General features: G+C 40.2%; 1 protein-coding gene across 4 annotated transcripts in view; it reads right to left on the reverse strand.

The window, feature by feature from the left end:
* Positions 1–17,903, reverse strand: part of pde1cb (phosphodiesterase 1C, calmodulin-dependent b) — a 90,486-nt gene extending 72,583 nt beyond the window's left edge. For 2 of the 4 annotated variants that reach the window (XM_088311122.1, XM_088311121.1), the window contains exon 1: positions 17,358–17,903. In XM_088311122.1, the coding sequence (XP_088167248.1) occupies positions 17,358–17,601 (244 nt within the window). In that variant the 5' untranslated portion in view covers positions 17,602–17,903. Of the gene's footprint in view, positions 1–3,622; positions 3,949–17,357 lie in introns of those variants that run through there. The other 2 variants (XM_088311124.1, XM_088311123.1) reach the window with 1 other exon arrangement.
* Between the last annotated feature and the right edge of the window lie 1,004 nt (positions 17,904–18,907).

An 18,907-nucleotide genomic window follows, 5' to 3' on the forward strand; every position in this document is an offset into this window, starting at 1 on the left:
GTTCTGGGTTCGAATCAGACTATTCATGTTCTCTGGATACTGCGGCTTCTCTCCCACATTCCATAAACATGCACCTTAGGTCAGTTAAGACTCACTATTGTTACGAGTTGTGATTGTGAATGTTTCTTTGTCCACATGTGAACTGCGAGCGATTGGGGAACAGTCCAAGTTGTACCTTGCCTCGCAACATAACGTTAGCGGGGACAGGTTCGAGCTCACCCATGAATTCTCAAGTACATGCACACCAATCAAGTACCATACTGAACAACTAAATACAGGGTGCGATCATATACGATTGACTTGGCTATAAAAGTTTGTCTAAGATGATTGGCCGACATTATGCTTTGAGATGCAAGCGTAGAAGTTGTGATGATTTCCATTCCCTTTTGAAAATTACAAAAAAAAAAAAAAAAAGACAGACTTTAAATTTGATATCTTAAGATAATCGTGTCAAAGTCAAAACATAAGCACAGCTGCACTGAGTTTTGTTTGGTGCACACACAAACTTCGGCACGCAAATCAACAGTGTGTACAGTCAGTGCCAAATGAAATCTGGTGATGTTCAGTTTGGTTTAGCTCAGTTGTGTTTGATCTTGCTGACAAATTGTGACTGGCACCTGCAGGTTGCAAATTGGTGAGTTAAATCTTTATCCCTGCACATTTTTTAACCAATCGACAAGAAACCAACCCATGAAACAACATTTTAAACCCATAAGCTAATGACAAACAAAGGAAATATGTTTGAAAGCACCCCAAGTTCCCGTGTTTGGAATCGGATTGCAAGGTAGCGTGCTGCTTTTCACAACTACCAAACCAGAAGTCCTGGATTCAAGTCCACACATATTCCACTATGGGGTAAGAAACTTTAAATTGCATCCAGATGACAACAGATGGTACCCCTCGCTTCCTCCGTTGTTGAACTATGTCTCTGGGTTTGGCCCACTGCAAGATGTAAATCCTGGGTGGACGTGACCATCTGCAGTCCAACCAGATGAAAGACGGGGGCAAAAATACCACTCTAAGGGGGGGGGGGTCAACAACCAGGTGGTAGATTATATTTACGAATTACGACTGACATTCAACACACCACGGCATTTGATTTTTAAGAACATTAACATAATCCACATGCATAGAATTGTTTCAGGGACTATAGATCTGGTTGTGTTTTCAATATTTGGCACAGCCACAAGCACCCTTCACAAGGTCCTTTCGAGCAGAGAGGCGCAAACTATTTTGACCCAGGATCTACTTTTGAAGCAGCCAAAGAGAGAGCGACCAGTTAAGGGTCAACATCGCAAACCCACACATACTCTCCAGCCTATTTTCTGTCATACATCACCTCGCTCTCTTTACTTCTCTTTCACGCACGCACACCATGAGCAAAACACAGAACTGACCCTAACATGAAAAAAAAAAAAAATTAAACTAGGAACAAGATCACGCCGCTTGAAAAGAGAAAATTGCTGTGTACTTTTGGGGGAGACCTCACACTGGGAGGAAGAAGCAGGGATGCACTTTTGTTGCACGTGAACAATAACATCACTATAACTGCTCACGTGCCAACACACAAATTGTTTTTGTTTTACAGTTAACAATACAAAAAAATAAAAAAATAAAACACACCTGTTATTCCTGAGCGGTCTACCATCCATTATCAGAGACGTACAGAAGACATATATACTTTGGACAATGCACAATCATATTTTAACTATTTTAAAAATACATATATATATAAATATATATATATATATATATATATATATATATATACATATATATATCAATATAAACATAAGACACAGACATTTTGAACAAGATAAAAACGACTAAAAAGAGGTGTAATATAAACAAGGTGAGAGCAAATTATCACGTCACACAAAAATAAAGACAAAAACGAATAAAAACAACAAAAAAAGAAAACATGTCATGCTGAGAAAGACAGAAGAGTAAGGAAGGGGTAAAAAATATATAGAAAAATGTAACCGTCCTGTTATGTTACGGTTCAAAATAAACCATTGTAAAATTTTCTAGCTTTATAAGGTCGTCATTATATTGGCTTCAGCGCATGTTTTGGGAATTTGCTTGCCTGTTTCTGACACCTAAACACGAGTGCCGTTCTTGAGAAACCATTGTTTCAAGAGGGTTGAATCAATCCCTGTGCATAAATGGGGACCACTAACTGTTAGCACGGAAACATTACAAAGTCCTAGACCCCGTGTCTATCACTATCTGTTATATAGCGGGTCAATTTGACCTATTCATTTTCTTTTTTTTTTTTTATTTTAATATTAGGAAGTGTAGGAATTCGATAAAGAACTACTATTCATGAAATGCTGAGTAAAGTTGAATTAAGAAGTTAAAATTCTCTATATATTCTATTCTATATGCTGACAAACTCTGCTTGTGACAAAGCGCCACAGTAGATAGTCCAAACATCAGTGGCTAAACACCACATTTAATAGAGCACTGGACATGAGGGGCAATGAGGGAGCCGTGCTTCGCAGTCACGCTTCAGAGGAAGTGATTGGCGAACCGCGTGCTCCAAAAACCCTGGCCCGGTGAAGCCATTGATTGTGATTCGTCTGGGTTGCCAAGGCAACTGTCCATGCTTAGCGAGAGCGCAGCATTGAAATATGGGCAGCATGTGACAAGAGTGGATTTTAAGACTTACGACCATGTAAACAAAGTGAATTAACGCAAGGCCATAAACGCTCTGGGTTACGTTTCTTTCTTCTTGAATGAGAAACCTGGAGATTATTTGAGGACAATTTTACACCCTTTTTGTGAGTTATCTTTTACCATATCTATAACAGTGATGGTACTTTCTTCACACTCTGCTGCAAACCAGTTTAAGAAATCAAAACGGTTGATTCTATAAAAAAAAATTATAATAATGTTGTTTTTTTTTTTAAATCAAGAGTGCATTCATTATATTGCCAGGTTTTCTTTTGTTTAGTAAAACCCTTGATTCAACTCTCTGGGATTAACATGTGAAAAAATACAGAATAAAGCAACACCACAAAGTTAGAAAGTTGCTCCTCAAATGAAGTTGTTAATTCGTAAAATTGTTCTGCAAAGGAAAAAAAATATTTCGAGCCTTGATAAAGATATATAAATGTTTTTTTCCCCCCTTCTCGACCACAAACTCTTGCATGCTCAAGGTACTGTGAGCAAGCATGGGGTCACGGTGAAGTGGCCATGAGTTGCCTCTTCTCGCTCACTGAATGAAGCAAACGTTGAAGCGGAAAACTTGTAGTTAAAAAATAATCTTTTTTGTGACTCCAGTCCAGAAACCTTCACACTTTTGTTCTTTCTTCCCACACAAGCAGGCAAGTTGACTTGAAAAATTTCACAGCGATGTGCCATGTGTGACAAAACTGTTAAATACATTTGTTTGTTTTTGTTTCTTGTGTATTTTTTCCCCCCCAAGCACATAAGTTGATCCACACTCAGGTTGTCAGGACAATAGCATGAATCCCAGGTGACGTCAGCGACAGTTTGAAAGCTCGCTTGTTTCCATGGAGGGCTCGCAGCGCAGCGGCAAGCATCAACTTCAACCGACTGGACAAATGCGCTGAGTTGAGCGTCCGGTCTCAAATGTAACATGCACACAAAGTCTTACCTATGGTGATGTTGAAGCCGTCAATGCTGAAAGTGGCACTGCGACCCTTTCGGAAGTGATGCTTCTTTGAGTTTGTCTCCATACCTCAGGCAGCACAGTGCCTTTAGTCTGCTTTTTCAGTTGTTGAGTCTTTTTTTTTTTTTCAGATCATTAACTGTGAAAATTTAAAAAGAAACGGTCGTCGGACTCCGTTTGGTGCTCAGTGCTGGCGGAGAACTCTCACACTGGCCACCTTTTCAACACAGACCTTCTTCTCCATCGCCACCACCCCACCCTGACTTTATTTTTCTCGCTCTCGCTCTCTCTCGACGTTTCCTCACACCTCAACAAGCACATTTCAACTTATGGCTCTTGACTATATCTTTCTCACTCTCTCTCTTTCGCTCGCTCGTACACTCCCCTAAGAGGTACGGTAGGTGTTTCGTGGGCGGTCGGGGGGGAGGACATCTCTTGAGATCTTTAAAAGCACATGACTCCTCCTACTAGGAAGAATTTTCAGCGTCGTAGGCTCAGAGTTGGCGTGACAAACTCATGTCGGAATCCATTCTCGTTTTGCAGGCTAAAAATGTCCATTAAAAAAAAAAAAAAAAAAAGATTTGATCAAGACATGTCTAACATAACATGTCACGACAATCTGAACAGGAGTGATGATATGTATTTGAGTCCTGACGAGTCACCGAATCAATGCCACTGCCTTTTCATTTTGTAGACGCTTATTTACCCAGGCACAGAAAGGCGAAGCCCATTATGAGCACACACACGCTCACACACAAAAGCTCTGTTCTGTGGACTATGCAGTGTTCCCGCTTCAATGGTTATACAGTGTTTATAAGCGTACACAAAAGCCATCTCCAATGAATTCTCATCAGAGCAAGGATAGGACTTTCTTTATTAGTTTGACTATTATCTGCAAGATATCATCCTTTTGTGTTTGCTAAACTCGCTTTCCACACACACATACACACACGGAATCAGCAAAGAATAATGCTCTTCTTATTAACAGCATCTGACATTTAGCTCCAAAATTATTTCCCCCTTTCATTTGCCCGACAAATCCGTGTCATCTTTGCACTTTCCCTTCCAGCGGAGATGCGAGGTATTCGCCACGTGTCATCCCTTTTAATGTCACTTCATATATTAAGGAATTCACTTTTCAAGGATGCGTATCTACATACTAATTTAGAATAAGCCTAAACCAAATTATTCTCTTCAGCTAAGAACTTGTATTTTGTCGTGTTCTCTTTAATAGACGCTGGTGTCACCAGTAGCATCATCCACTTGAGATAATCACCTCCATAAAAATAGACAATTATCAAGAAACGTACGAGGTAATTATTTCAGCTCATAGAAGCTATTGTTCACAACAGTTAACCGTTTGAGTCCATTTGACCAGAAGGGCACTCAATCTGAAAAGTAGGGGAGTCCCGATGACACTATTTTTCACTTCCGATATGATCACGATATTGCGGACTGGAGAACTGTCCAATACAGATATCATTCAACACCTCCAATCGCACCTTTTCTGTTGCCGGTCCTTCCCGATGGAATGACGTCACATTGAATGATAGGCAATCAAAATAATATTGATTTGAATTAGAATTGCTTAACTTGAATATTTGAATTGAAAACTGGATTACTGAATGACATAAATTGCACATTTATTGTTTAATTTGAATCTGAAATTTTCCATATACAGAAAGGGAACCCGGTCTTGAAAACCGAGGAACCCCTGTAAATGCTGGGTGTTCTTTTAGGGGAATTTTGCTGGCTCTCAGTGAGAGAGAAGCTTCCATGTAGTAGCTATTACTAGTTGAGAATCTGATAAATGACAGTTAAATCAAGAAACCTCTCAACACTGAAGACATTTTGGCTCATGCTGAGAAAGTAAAAAAACATTTTACAATGCATCATTGCAGCATCAGCTTAGAGTATCTTTGTAAAATATACACTTAAAAGCCCAATTGCAGCTCTATGGGGCAATGCATCCCTCCAAAGAACGTCGTCCATTGCGATCACACACCGAGTGTTTGCACATAAATGTGAGTGTCATGTGGGTGATAATCAGTTCATGAACAATATAACACGAGTCATACAGGGGACTACCAAATGGTAATCGTAAGATTAAACAACACCATAGACACCAGATGATGCCAACATGGTAGTGTAGCGAATGTGTCTCCGGACATGGAGATCCATTATAATCAAACTATCAATCCAATTAGAACGGTGAGCCACAGTAAGCTGCCACAATTGCAGAGACACATTACGGCCACCACTTGTTAGATAATTACCCACTGACTGATTCTGGCTGCTGGTCCCGCTGAGTGCTCGGAAAGCTTCTGGAGCCAATGCAGACCTTACTTGGCCATTTGTGAACATCTTACTTTTGTTGCACAGTGCGAGATCCAAGCTATTACACCTTCAGGAAAATTAGTATCAAAAATGGAATAGATTCCTGTTTTGCAGCTATAACAATGACTTCCACTCAGGTCCACTGAAACAAAGTCATGGTCAAGGTGTCTCAGTACTTCTGTCAATGCAATTACCGTGGTGCCATTAGCTACGTGTAACCCACAAACAAGTGTTTTATGATACAAGCAAATATTTTCCTTGTTAAGAAACGGCTGGAACGGATTACCCGCAATTCCATTCATTCCAATGGAAAAGATTATTTGAGATACAAGTGTTTTGAGATGAGTGTGCAGTCATGGAATAAATCTAACTCTTATCTCAAGACACAACTGCCATATAAATTACCATCCCTGTTACGAGTGTAGTTTGAGGTCATGATCCTTATCAGCAAACCAAAAGTCTGGTCTCCATGATAACCTTGCAGGACATTCTAGCCAACGTGCCAGTGCTAGATCATGTCCTGACATTAATTACCATTAGGTAAGTAATTGGACCCCCCCCCCCAATCTCATTTTCAAGGAAAAGACCCCAACTGCCATTCCAACCCATTTGCAGACATGATCTCAAACTACTCTCTGGGCTTAGGAAAGTAGGCACAAGTCCTTTTCTTCCAACATCCCACTTGTGCCACCGGCACGTGGCTACGCCCGCAACACCGCATAGAAGACAACAATGTAGTCCTACTCACTTAAAGTTCCTAAGAATGATATTTTATGGGGACGTGCCAGCAGACGATACACTTCCTGCAGCTAGTGAGGGAGCCCGGCGTGTCACGGGAGCTGTTGAGGCAGTTCTACACTGTAGTTCAGTGTTCATCCATCCTTGTTTGGTTTGGTACTGCTACTAAGACGGACAAAATTTCAACTGCAATGGACAGCGAGGACTCTGCAAGAACTAAAATGATGAGGCAAAATCCTCTTGGACTCACTCAGTCCTCTACAACACCTTTTCTAGCTCCTTCCCTCTGGTTGCATGCTATTGAACAACAGATATTACAACTGACAAACATTCCAACAGTTTCTTTCCCCTTGCCATTATTTTTTTTAAAACAGTTGACTCGATCTCATGCTGGCACCTTGCCAATTCCCCACATCTTTGTATTGGTATTACCAAGTATATGTATTTCATGGCACTGGAGTTTTCCCCTCCATAAATGTGTTCACTACAAAGCTAATGTCAGGTAATGAGACAACGCTCCATCCATATAATCCAAAATATCGAGAGATAAGATGTCGACGTACATTTTGATTACGAGTGATTGCAGTTTTCTGACTTATTAAGCAAGCGACTTTAAGCTTATGTTGAGTTTTAGACTGCTGTCCCAGGTGCCGGTCTACCGCAGTGTCCTCCACTCTCGTTATTCATAAATACGAACACATTTGACAGACCTGAGACAAAAAAATCTAAATTAAAAAATACTTTGAAAAATGTGCAGGATTCTCTTATGCAACATTGACATATTTGTCACGTATAAGCGTATTGTTCTCCAGAATTGCGCTGCTTAATACAGTCCGGCAACGGCACCAGACGACCGAGTCAAAAGTCCCATATAAATTCACCGGTTGGAAGACGAGATGCCAAGAACAAGTGATTAACAATTAAACGACTTTAAGCTTTTGATAACAAAGTGGAGTGGTAGTTGACTCATAGTCTGTTCAACCTCTACTGATGGGCACCTCACTTCTTCAATAAAATAATAATAATTCCTGACAACATGCAGCTGTTTTTCTCTCGTAAAATTTCATTACAGCATATTTACCTGTGCATGTTCCCATTCAATGCATGTGGTATTATGCAATGCATTTTAAAAGTTGCAGAGGACATTACATAACGCACTCAACTAAGAGGCTGAGTTTCTACCTCTTACCCCCCCCTCCAATAATGCTTTAGTCAACTGCGAGATGTGTATTAACACTGAATTTTCACCATTTAGGCATGTATTATATATGGCACTGGTAATAAAATAAAAAAAATCCCAGGAAGTTGAATGGTTACTCTCAACTGAAAGAAGATAGCATCATAACACAGAAAGGCCGGGTATTATGGATGAATTTCATTAATTGTATTGTTTTTCTAGAAAGCTTGTATTGACAAATACAAGGGCACGGTTTCACTTTCTTCTACAAAGAACAAAAAACTACCTTCTTTTTTCCCTAGAAAATTGACTAGATAATTGCTTTTATCCAAATAGTTGGAGTCTGGAGTCTCTGCTCACCCATCAACCGTGAAATTACACATGCAACCATTGGAATCCTCAATACTTATTGGCAAGTGTAAATCTGCGGCTCGATGATGAAGTTCTTTCTCCGTGAGTGAAAATATAATCTATGCTTTTGTTGTCGTTTTGGCCACTCACGGTTTGTTTTTTGTCCTATGGCTTCCTGCTTCCACAAGTTACAAGTGCCTCATCCTGACCCTGCTCCCTACCCCTCCGCGCTGAAAAAGATGTACTCATCTCATCAATTGTCCCACAGCAGAGGGGGGCGGGGTGAGCAGTGCCTCATTTGCAAGAGACAGGATCATCCACATCTAAACAGCCCGATTTCCATGAAAAAAAAGGTAACGCTGTGCTGTTATTCTTCATCCTTTTGGTAAGTTGACAAAAGCTCACAAATGCTAAGCAATATTGTTTTGGTTTTTTTAAATGTCTCTTTCAGAGAACGGATTCTGGATTGAATATACTACATTTGACAAAGGATTCAATTTTCAGTTTAAATCTTTCTGCCTGGTTCTGATACTGATCGGAGACAGTCACAAGTGAGGGACAAGTAATTTGCAAATCTGTGCTGCAAGCATGTACTTCTTCGGAAATTTAAAAAGTGACACTGCACTGGCGGTAACATTGGCACTTATAAAATAGGCTTGCATGTCAAAACGACATCAATTCTAAAATGCTCCCCGCTAAAAGACGCCGTAGTGATCTAAGTTTTTTTTTTTTAATGACAAGATTTACGACAAATTGGCACGACCCCTTTTGGAGCTCAACTTGTTATTTTTTCCGGTTTCAGCATATACATCACAGCAAGGAGGCAAGAGAGGTAATATTGCTCGAATTGTCAGTTCTTTTGCATAAAACAGCGACCGATCGATAAAGCTCCTGTCCTCACTTCAACATAGTTCCATAGAGACCCGGGGTTCACTGTTTGTGAAGCTGAGCTACAGTCACACGAAAGTAAAACCCTCCCGGGCTGTAATGCACTGACAACGACACTGGCATTGAAAGAGAACTTTTTGAACATTCAGAGAGATACTTCTTCAATTATAATAAACAATTGCTCTACTGTTTGCTAAACTGGTAATGTGTCATAAAAATACATTATTTCTTCCAGTGCACTTGCACCCAAATAACAGCTAATATTCTGTTGTGCACGGCACGCTGACCCAATAATTGTCTTTAATGGCTCTGTCCATTTTTTTTTAAAACGCATGCTGTGCAAAAGTAATTCAGAGAGGTGTCGTCGGCCGCAGTACATCTGCCAAATCCTTGTTAAGTTTTTTTTTTTTTTTTACAAGGGTCATTACGGCGAGGGCAATGTTGCTGTTGCTTAGCAACGGCGGGACGTTTCAGATATAACACATGCATTGCACCAGGACAGTGACAAGAGGTTAGGATGGCACATGGCACTCATTAGGCTGTGTGTTTGTATAGACGACAGTGTTGATACTTCCCCTCCATGACATCAGCGGCAACGAGCAGAATAACACAACCATGACGGAACACAGTCAGTCAGGAACAAAATAGTGGCACAAAAACCTGCTTTCTTTCGCTTTTAATTTTTATCTCTTCTTGCATGTTTGTATACATGAAACAATTCTGTAATTTCTAATTCCCTCAGTTGTTCTTGTGAAATAAATTTATTTGAAAAAAATCTAGAAAAAATTAAAAAGCCATATGACATAGCCCTTGTCCGTACACATAGAGCAGATAATGTATGCTATTTAATTTATTACCTTGGAAAAAACACAAGATCATTTATTTGGAATTTGTATCATTTAATGTGCATTAAGTCAAGTCAAAGGCTAGTCTATTCTTGTTATTTTAAAAACTTTCTGATAGTACAATGTATAAACATGTGGGTTCGTCCGGAAATCAACTGGCAGTTTGTTTGTTATTTACACTACGACACGTAACATAATCAAAAAACAAAAACAAGCTCATTAGAGGTTTCTGCAGGGCTGCGGAATGGCACGGGCCTTTTCAGTCCCCACACCGCTGTCACCACAGTGACAGAGTCTTGTAATTAAGACACAGAGAGACCGGGCACCTTCCTTTTCCCTTGCTAAATGCTCATTAGAGGCACCTTTATAAAGGTAATGTTGGGAACCTGAGGGAACTCGGTGACAAGCAGCCATGTGGGACACCAGCCGCAGCATCTTGACGGAAACACGGACAAACTAATGTCAAAGATGGCTAACGATTTGTTTGGTTCTTTTTTTTTTTTTGATAACCAGCATGGTTTCAGTACAAAATGAGGCAGACACAGTCAGTGGGTAGTGTTGGGTCAACAGAAGCAAAAAAAATAAACAAAATAAATAAATGAGAGCATGCTGATTGGAAATGGGAGTCTGCCACGGCATCACACATTTCCTTCCCGGCGGACTTAAGCTGCATGTTAATCCGTCACGTTTGGATGACGCTAAAACCGTCGGACTAATGAGCAGATGTATTCCCCCCTAAAGGCTTCAACCACTAACTGCACATTTTGATATGCTTTTAATTAACAACAGCAGCACTTCCACGCAAGAAGTTGCTTGTTAACAACATACAGTGTCGAGTTCGAATGCCACGTCAAAAAACAGTGTTCAGTTCCGCGGGTACAGGAAAGAAACAATGCAAAACATAAAAGTGCACGTACTTTGTGAAAACAGTCACACATTTAGTCAGTGTGACATTTAGACTTTGAGTTGAGCCAAGTTGTAGTGGGCAAGTCAAAACCAGTACTGCCCATATATTCGTCATAAAATAAGTTTCATTGATTAGTTCATATTTGGCATTGTAAAAATATGCACAGTGCAAAAATGGCGAGACAGATTTAAGTGGATAAAACTCGGAATATTTGGGTTAAAAAGCATTTTATCATATTTATTCAAATTTGGAATGACCTGAAATAAGATTCACACGTACCAATCTCACTTTGCCTAGTATGTGGCTCGCAAATGAGGCAACAAAGCCATCAAAATTGGTAAAAAAAAAAAAAAAAAAACCTCTGAATATCTTGCTTCCATTTCCAACCTCCAATCTTTGTGAAGGGTGATTTTTCTGCAGAGAACGGCATCAAAAGAAAATTATACATAAGACTGGACATGTCATTTTCTCTCATTACCTCAACGAAAAACATGCAACACTCCTACTATAGTTATAGCAAATATGGTCAGCGCAAATGTGGGTTGTTTTTTTCCCGTCAGTCTGTTAAAACATCGTTTCATGTGGAAGAAGGTAAGAGTCTTTTTCATGTTAAGTAAATTGGCTGTCACTTGTGTAGCGGTTTTCTACCTTCGGTACTCAAAGCGCTTCACACGATTATGTCATGTACCGACTGATGACATCCCATCAGGTGCAACTCGGGGGTCAGTATGTTGCTCAAGGATACTTTGATGTGGTCACAATGGTCAGGGATCGAACCCACAACCTCTCGATTGGGAAATAACCAAAGAGGAAGCCTTTATCCTGCCGCCTCCTTGATTGATATTGTGATACAATTAAATTACTTATCTAATCATCTCGATCCCTTTCTGCTAGCCGCTGTGGTCGTTCTAACTTTGTTTGTTGTTTACGACTGGAATTGGCCATGACATGTAAAGGAAAGTACATCCTGTGGTGCCCTTGCAAGTATTAGCCAGAGCGACACCCCCAGACTTGGAGTGAAACTGCAGCACATTTTCAAAATGTCGCATGTGCGTGCACGAGTGTGAAACAAAAAATAACCTGTGCGCGGCACTGACGCGGTGACTTGTGCGCGGACGTCACTCACAGGAGTAGAAAGAAGCTTTTTTAAGTTTTTAAGTGTTTGATCACGTGACGTTTGCACTCGAGCTTCTCAATGGGTTTCATGTAAATTATAGTTGGCAATCTTTACAATATGCAATTAAAGTTAGCGAAATATTTTCTGTGCTGCCCATTGGTTGTCTCTCTCCAACTGCCTGATGATCTGCCACTAGCTACCTTTGCGCTGCAGAAACACCTCATGAGACCATTCCCAGGATACACAACAAAAGCAGATCACTGTCATTATTTGTCATATTTCTGGCTTCTTAATAACTTATGAGTAGAGACAAATGTATTGAGCAACTAATGTATGTTTACATTGACACGATCTGGCCACTAGAGGGGGGGCTGCCTCATGGTTTTTTTTTTTCTTTTTTTTTTAAAGGCATTGCAAGATTTATGGGGATGTATTAGTCAGCTGGATATGTAGCCAGTGTAGTGGCACATTGGATGTTTTGTTGGTCTTATTAAAAAGCCAGACCAGCTAAATAGTGTTGTTCGATTTTCTTTCACACCATATATGTGCATTTTGTTTTACCTACTTCTGGGACACAACTTAACGAGGCTGCAGTATATCTATTGGAATAATTTGTTTCGGGCCCGAAAGAGGCAAGTAAGTCTCATGCCATGAGTTAATCAAAAAGGAAAACCTGTCTCATTTTCACAATAAAAAAACAGAGAGAGAAACTGATCAATTAAATCTCATCAACAAGCTTGGTGTGACCTAGACGTTGACCACATCAATCTTTAAAGTACTTCAGACTATAGATTATATGTAATCATAAAAGTAATTTCCCGCTATAGGCCGAGACATAATTTATTCAGGAAGCAAAATAAATGTATGAGGCTGAAACATGAATTAGCACGGTATTCTCTTGACTAAACAACACTATTGATGGTCTATGCAATTTTCTTTCAAAAGTCATCCTTAAATAGAGTACATAATTTGGCACCTACACACACACACACACACACCCCCGCATACATAAATATATTTGTATGGTATTGTATCTTCTCGGGAAAGACACATATTGGATTGAATTGAAACAGAGCAACGCATGAAAATTTAATGAGCAATGCTGTGGTTGATTATGACCATTGTGAAAATTGCTAAAATTGTTGGATAAAAATTATTCAAATCAATGAATCACTTGGGCTGTAGTCTATAGAAGAAAGAGCTGACATCCTGCAAAAGTAAAGGCACATTGCAACGAGGACAAATCTAGTAAAAACACATGTTTTGTTACTTTTCATTTTTTTTAAAAAGTAAACAGGTAGATGGCTTCCTCCATTTTATAAAAAGTGCAATTTTACACAAAAACAATACCAGCATTTTCTGAAAATTTGTCAACAATAGAACAAGTGCTAAACTCACTTTGGTGGCAAACCAGAATTGTAGTGACTTCTGTGTCAATTCCCTGAACAACCGACGAAGCACCAGTTTGTTTATTCAGATGTTGGGGATGGACGTCAAGACGTCACACCAACATGTGAGTATCAACATTCAATTCCAGTAAAGTGGTTCCACCTCAGCGGTTAGTGCTCAAAATCCCCAAAAAACGGGTGCTAGATTGGACACTATTACTGGAATCGCTTTAGTGAGAACCGTGTTTTGTTTTTCGACGCAAAAAAAGGGATATCGCTAATCGATCTCGAACTAATTGAACTGTGTCACGTGCACTTGTAGGTCATTAAGATTAAAACACTGGAGGGACGACTGTCTGACACACACAGTCAGGAAGAAGACACGTCAACACACAAACATCATCGGTCTGAGGGGAGAGCAAACTCAGGACGGTGAACTACGCTCCGACACAGTCATGGAAACGCCACTGCAGAGACTATATTTTAAGAGTCACCCGGGAAAAGGCCTTCCCTTCGAGGCCTGGGGGCGTTTGAGGCAGCAGCGATCGAGTGAGTGGATTGTAAACAGGGATCAGTGAATCTTACAGGAGAAGGATGCTTTGGAAGAGTTGAATGGATCAATAAGACGAGACCATTTGCATTTTAAAGGGGACATATTGTTGGATGTTATATTTAAAAATACAGTCATGCTTTCAATTACGAGTTAAATTCGTTCCATGATGACGCTCGGAACTGAAAACTCAACAAATGTTGCAATGTGTGTTGTAATGAGGCAAAATAGCACTCCATGATACTGTACCTTATAAAAACGGACTGTCATGACAAACAGAATTAAAAAGTATTAAACATTTTTTGTCACATTGCATTCATTGATTGCCGCTCCATCTGCTGTGCCCTCCCTCGCCGCAAATGGGGTTCAGAACATTCAGAGAGTGATTTTCCTCCCCGTGCAATTGCAAGCCATCAATTTGGTTCACTAACGCTATTAAAGTTAGCACACCAGCTCAACTTCCTTTCTTTAATTTGACGAGCATACAATAGAGCACACAGTGGTCGTCGTGCTTATTCCATTCTCAGGGACACTTTTGCAGCGAGCGCTAGTGGAGATATGCTGAATGTATTGAGGTTGGCCTTCAAAGGAGCGTGATATTCATCCAGTGAATAGCTACTTTCAAGGAGAATATGCAAAACACTACCTCTGATGTGACCACTAGCTCTCATCTACAGATGCAAGCACGCAACCAGCCAGCCGCAGGAAATAACACAACAGTTATACGTAGGAGGAACCGAATGCCCCTGAAAAAAAAAAAAAAAAAAGAGTATTATCGTGGAAAAAAAAAAAGGTTTTGTTTTATTGTTGTTGTTTTTGCCAAGTGACAATTGGAGTGCAAAGGAGATGAGCCCTTGGGCTAGTCTCCTCTGAGGCTCCTTTTCTTCCGTCTATTATCTGTTCCGCTTCTCCTCACAAGAGTTGCAGGGGTGCTGGAGCCTTTCCTAGCTGTTGTAGGCGGGGGTACACCCTGAACTGGTTGCCAGCCAATCGCAGGGCACACAAATACGAACAAACATCCGCACTCACAATCACTCCTAGGGGCAGTTCAAGCTGTCCACTCAACCTACCATGCGTGTTTTTGGAATGTGGGACCAAACCAGAGTACCCGGACAAAATCCACGCAGGGACGGGGAGAACATGAAACTCCACACAGGAAAGCCGAAGCCGGAATTGAACCTTTCACGTCTTAACTGTGAGGCCCTCGTGCTAACCAGTCGTCCACCGTGCCGCCGCTCCTTTTCTTGTTTCCATGATAACAATTTTGGCACACAGTAATTGTGATGCTTTCACTTGAAGACAAACCTCTGCCTGACCTTCAGCTGATGAGTATACAGCCAAAACACATGTAAGTGCTTTGTAATTGAGCATTTCCACCTTGACAGAGAAAATGCTGGCTCTTTTAAATCATGCATGCGGTCTTTTCCAAATAAAAACAAGCCATTGTTCAATGCAACTCAAGCCAAAACACATTACAGAGGCTACAAACCTACCTTTACGACGTAAACAGCTCAAGGGATATTAACCAGCTTTCCACAAAATTAAAAAATATGAGTCAAGTCAATTTTATTTTTATAATGCCGGTCCAAAAGAGAGGTTATTTCAAGGCAATTTATACATCGAGCATGTCAAGAACCACAGTCCGAATACATTATAGACTGTACAGGACATACATAAGAAAATCAACAAGCAAGCACTTAACAGAGGTGAGGACAAAACCTTGAAGCGACTGGGGAAGGAACAAGAGAACAATGGGCACAACAACAGCGCAATCAACACCAGTAAGAGTCCTGGATGACAGCAACAACGACGATACCCAAAAACAAGTTTCCGGGCCTCACCACTACCAATAATAAGCAGATGGGGTGATGCAATGGCACCCCCACCAGTCGGACCTCCAGGAATTAGACGTTTCACTGATACAACAGATAGACAAATAGACCAAAAGACAAAATCTGTGAAGACGCAATCAAATTAATCATCTTTACGAATTTTAAAGCTTCATTTATATGATACCAAAATATATGCAAGTGACGTGCAGGTTTTGTTTTTGTCCAATTGGGGTCGCAGTCCTCATGTTCCACACAAAGGCAAGACCAAGTTTTGGAAATTGAAATATACCATGAGGTTAAATCTTTTATTTTAGGCAAGGGCTGCTCAATTATTAAAAAAAATAAAAATAAAAAAAGATATTTATCGCACTTATTTTAGTTATAATTAAAATTCTGATTATTCAAACCATTTTGTTTTCATTTTTGGAACAAAAAAAATGTAAAATGTAAACAATATTACAACAAATAATTTTTTGAAACACTATGATGATACAACATTTACAAAACTAGTTATTTTAAAATTTAAAAAAGGTGCAAATTTATAAATTGGAGTGATATCCTTGTATAAAGAAACAGCGCATTGGGTTTTACTTGTTATACAGTTATAAATAGCTATAAACCTCTTGTAATGTTTAAATGAACAATTTCAATAGAATGCTCAAATTTTGAACTAAAGTATACACCCTATAGTATTAGGCATTGTAAAATGCATACATATAAAAACATGTTACGCTTATGTTACGCTTATGCCAATTTTGTAATTGTTGAGTGTGATCATCGTAATCGTAATTGAATTTTGATTAAATCCACAGCCCCAATTTTGGATTCATATACTATCAGACTCCAGAAAGGTCAATAGTTGGGTTTCCATCCAACTATTACAATTGGATTTTTTTGAATATTTTCAGAGAATGATTATGCCTCAACTTGCGCACATAAATTTGGGTGATTATAGGCGATGTTTTACGGATGTAGAGTTGTGATGGAGATCACATTGGAGGCTGGAAGACTACTTTGTCAGTACTTGCACTGTTGATGTCCCCCCCCCACATACCATTTTCTACCATGAAGAATATATTGCCAGACGGTAGGAGTAGCACAATACACAAGTCCGAAATAAATGTACAGCACGCGTGAAATGACAGGGATTACACAAACCGGTCCAAAATGTCCAATATGGCTGCGTACAGGTTATGTCATTGTTTTGATACTTAATCGGCTTCAAGCTTTTTTTCAGGAAATGAGATGCCATTGATATATGCACTTTTAGTCCTTATCCACACTGACGAATTGAATGCTGGAAAATGAACTTTGATCGGTCTGATCCTTTAACAAGCGTGGTCATGGAACAAATCAAACTCGCATCTCAATGCACCACTGAACATTTCAAATTCTGCATTTAAAAAACATGCAAACATGTTATTAAAACGAAATATTTGACACCTAAAGGTCACAATTAATTACATATTTTTTACTAAACATAAATCAACTAATCATAACTATATGAGAATTAATTGAGCTAAAAGTTCGCCCTCCGATCATGAGGCGACCTTTCGATGGCAACAGGTGGACATCGTTATAAGTACTCACCGCTCGGTTTGTTCGGTTGGACATCAGCTAATTTCTTGCCTCCGTCCGAGTCCTGCCGGCTCAGGACCTGCACGAGCAACTGGCGGGAAGACTGTCGCGCGACTTGGCTGGGCGGCTTGTGACTACTCTTCCTGGCGGACTCCGGCGCCGAGTGGCTCCTCTCCGGGTCGTGGTTCTCCGGCTCCGAGCCCACTTTGACCAGCGCGTGGCGTGTCCTCGTGAGGGCGGAAGTCACGGAGCCCATCGCCAGGGATGGAGGTGGCGTGGTGGGGATGGAGGGGGAGTCCCACTTTTAGCTAAAACACTTGGGCTCCAATTCTTCACCTGAGAGATGATTTCAACTCCCTGGCCGTGATATGTCGCCTTCAATGGCGGCGAAGCGTTATTTCAATCAAGGTACAACAGAGTTCAGTCGGGTCATGTCGGCGTCTCCCTCGGTGTGCTTTTCCGCCGTAGACGCGTCATTCGCGCAGAAAGTTGCCCGGTCAACGAACCCCGTTCTCAAGGGGGCACCCCGCTCCGGAAGTGAGCCATTTTAATCCAGCGGAAAGTGTAATGGTTGACAATTGACGACAATTATTAAACACGACTTTATTGGACCACAGGTGGGGTTTGAGTTAAGTGACGTTTATTGATTAGGCCAAGTCTCGTTTTTCCAAGACATCGCGAGACTTGCTTTGCCTTTAAATTGAGACATGTATTATCATTATCATTATCATCATTAGTTTTTTTTTGTAATAAAATGAAATAAATTACTCAAAGCAGTTTAGACTAAAATTATTCATTGGTGAAAATATTATAAACGGATTAAATGTTAGTGAATTACACAGACTGAGACTATTACTTGTTAGCAATTCAACTGTGTCTTCCATCTTTTATTAGCATTAAGTTTGCAGGCCATTCTTAAGTTGGCCAAGTTGTTTCAGTGTTATCACTCCACATGGGTTAAGTCTCTTCCTTTGATGTTTGTTTGCAGTAAACTTCAACAGTTCAGGACTCGCAATTTTGCAACTTTTTGAGATTTTATTTTTCCCCCAGTTGTTTTTCATCCCATTTCCCTTGCACAAATAGAAAGTTCATCAGCATTTTTGGAAGAATTTGGAGGGGTTAAAAATCTTAATATGTTCTTCCTTTTTTTCACTTTGGCTTTCATGTCACACCGCTTATCCTGTACAGAGTTGCGGGAGGGTGCTGGAGCCTATTCCACCTGACTACGGGCTAAAGGCACACTACACCCTGAACTGGTCGCCAGCCAGTCACAGGGCAGACATAGACACCATCACTGAGTGGAAACTGAACCCACGCTGCCCACACACAGCTCAGGCGAGTGTACCACTACACCATCAGTGACATACTTTGGCTTTTAAAGGATGTCAATTCTGTATGAATAACTGGGTCATTTTCTTTCATTTCAATGTGGAAAAATGATTTGAGATACCATTTTTTTGCATTATGAACACGCACAAGACTAATTTCACTTTTATCTCAAGGCACCACTGTGTGTTTTTTCTTCTAATCTTTTGTGGCTGTTAGGTGACATATTACTGTAA

The sequence above is a fragment of the Idiotropiscis lumnitzeri genome, chromosome 12 (assembly GCF_059441095.1).
Source record: "Idiotropiscis lumnitzeri isolate Australia: NSW breed Sydney's pygmy pipehorse chromosome 12, RoL_Ilum_1.0, whole genome shotgun sequence".
In the NCBI taxonomy this organism is placed as follows: domain Eukaryota; kingdom Metazoa; phylum Chordata; class Actinopteri; order Syngnathiformes; family Syngnathidae; genus Idiotropiscis; species Idiotropiscis lumnitzeri.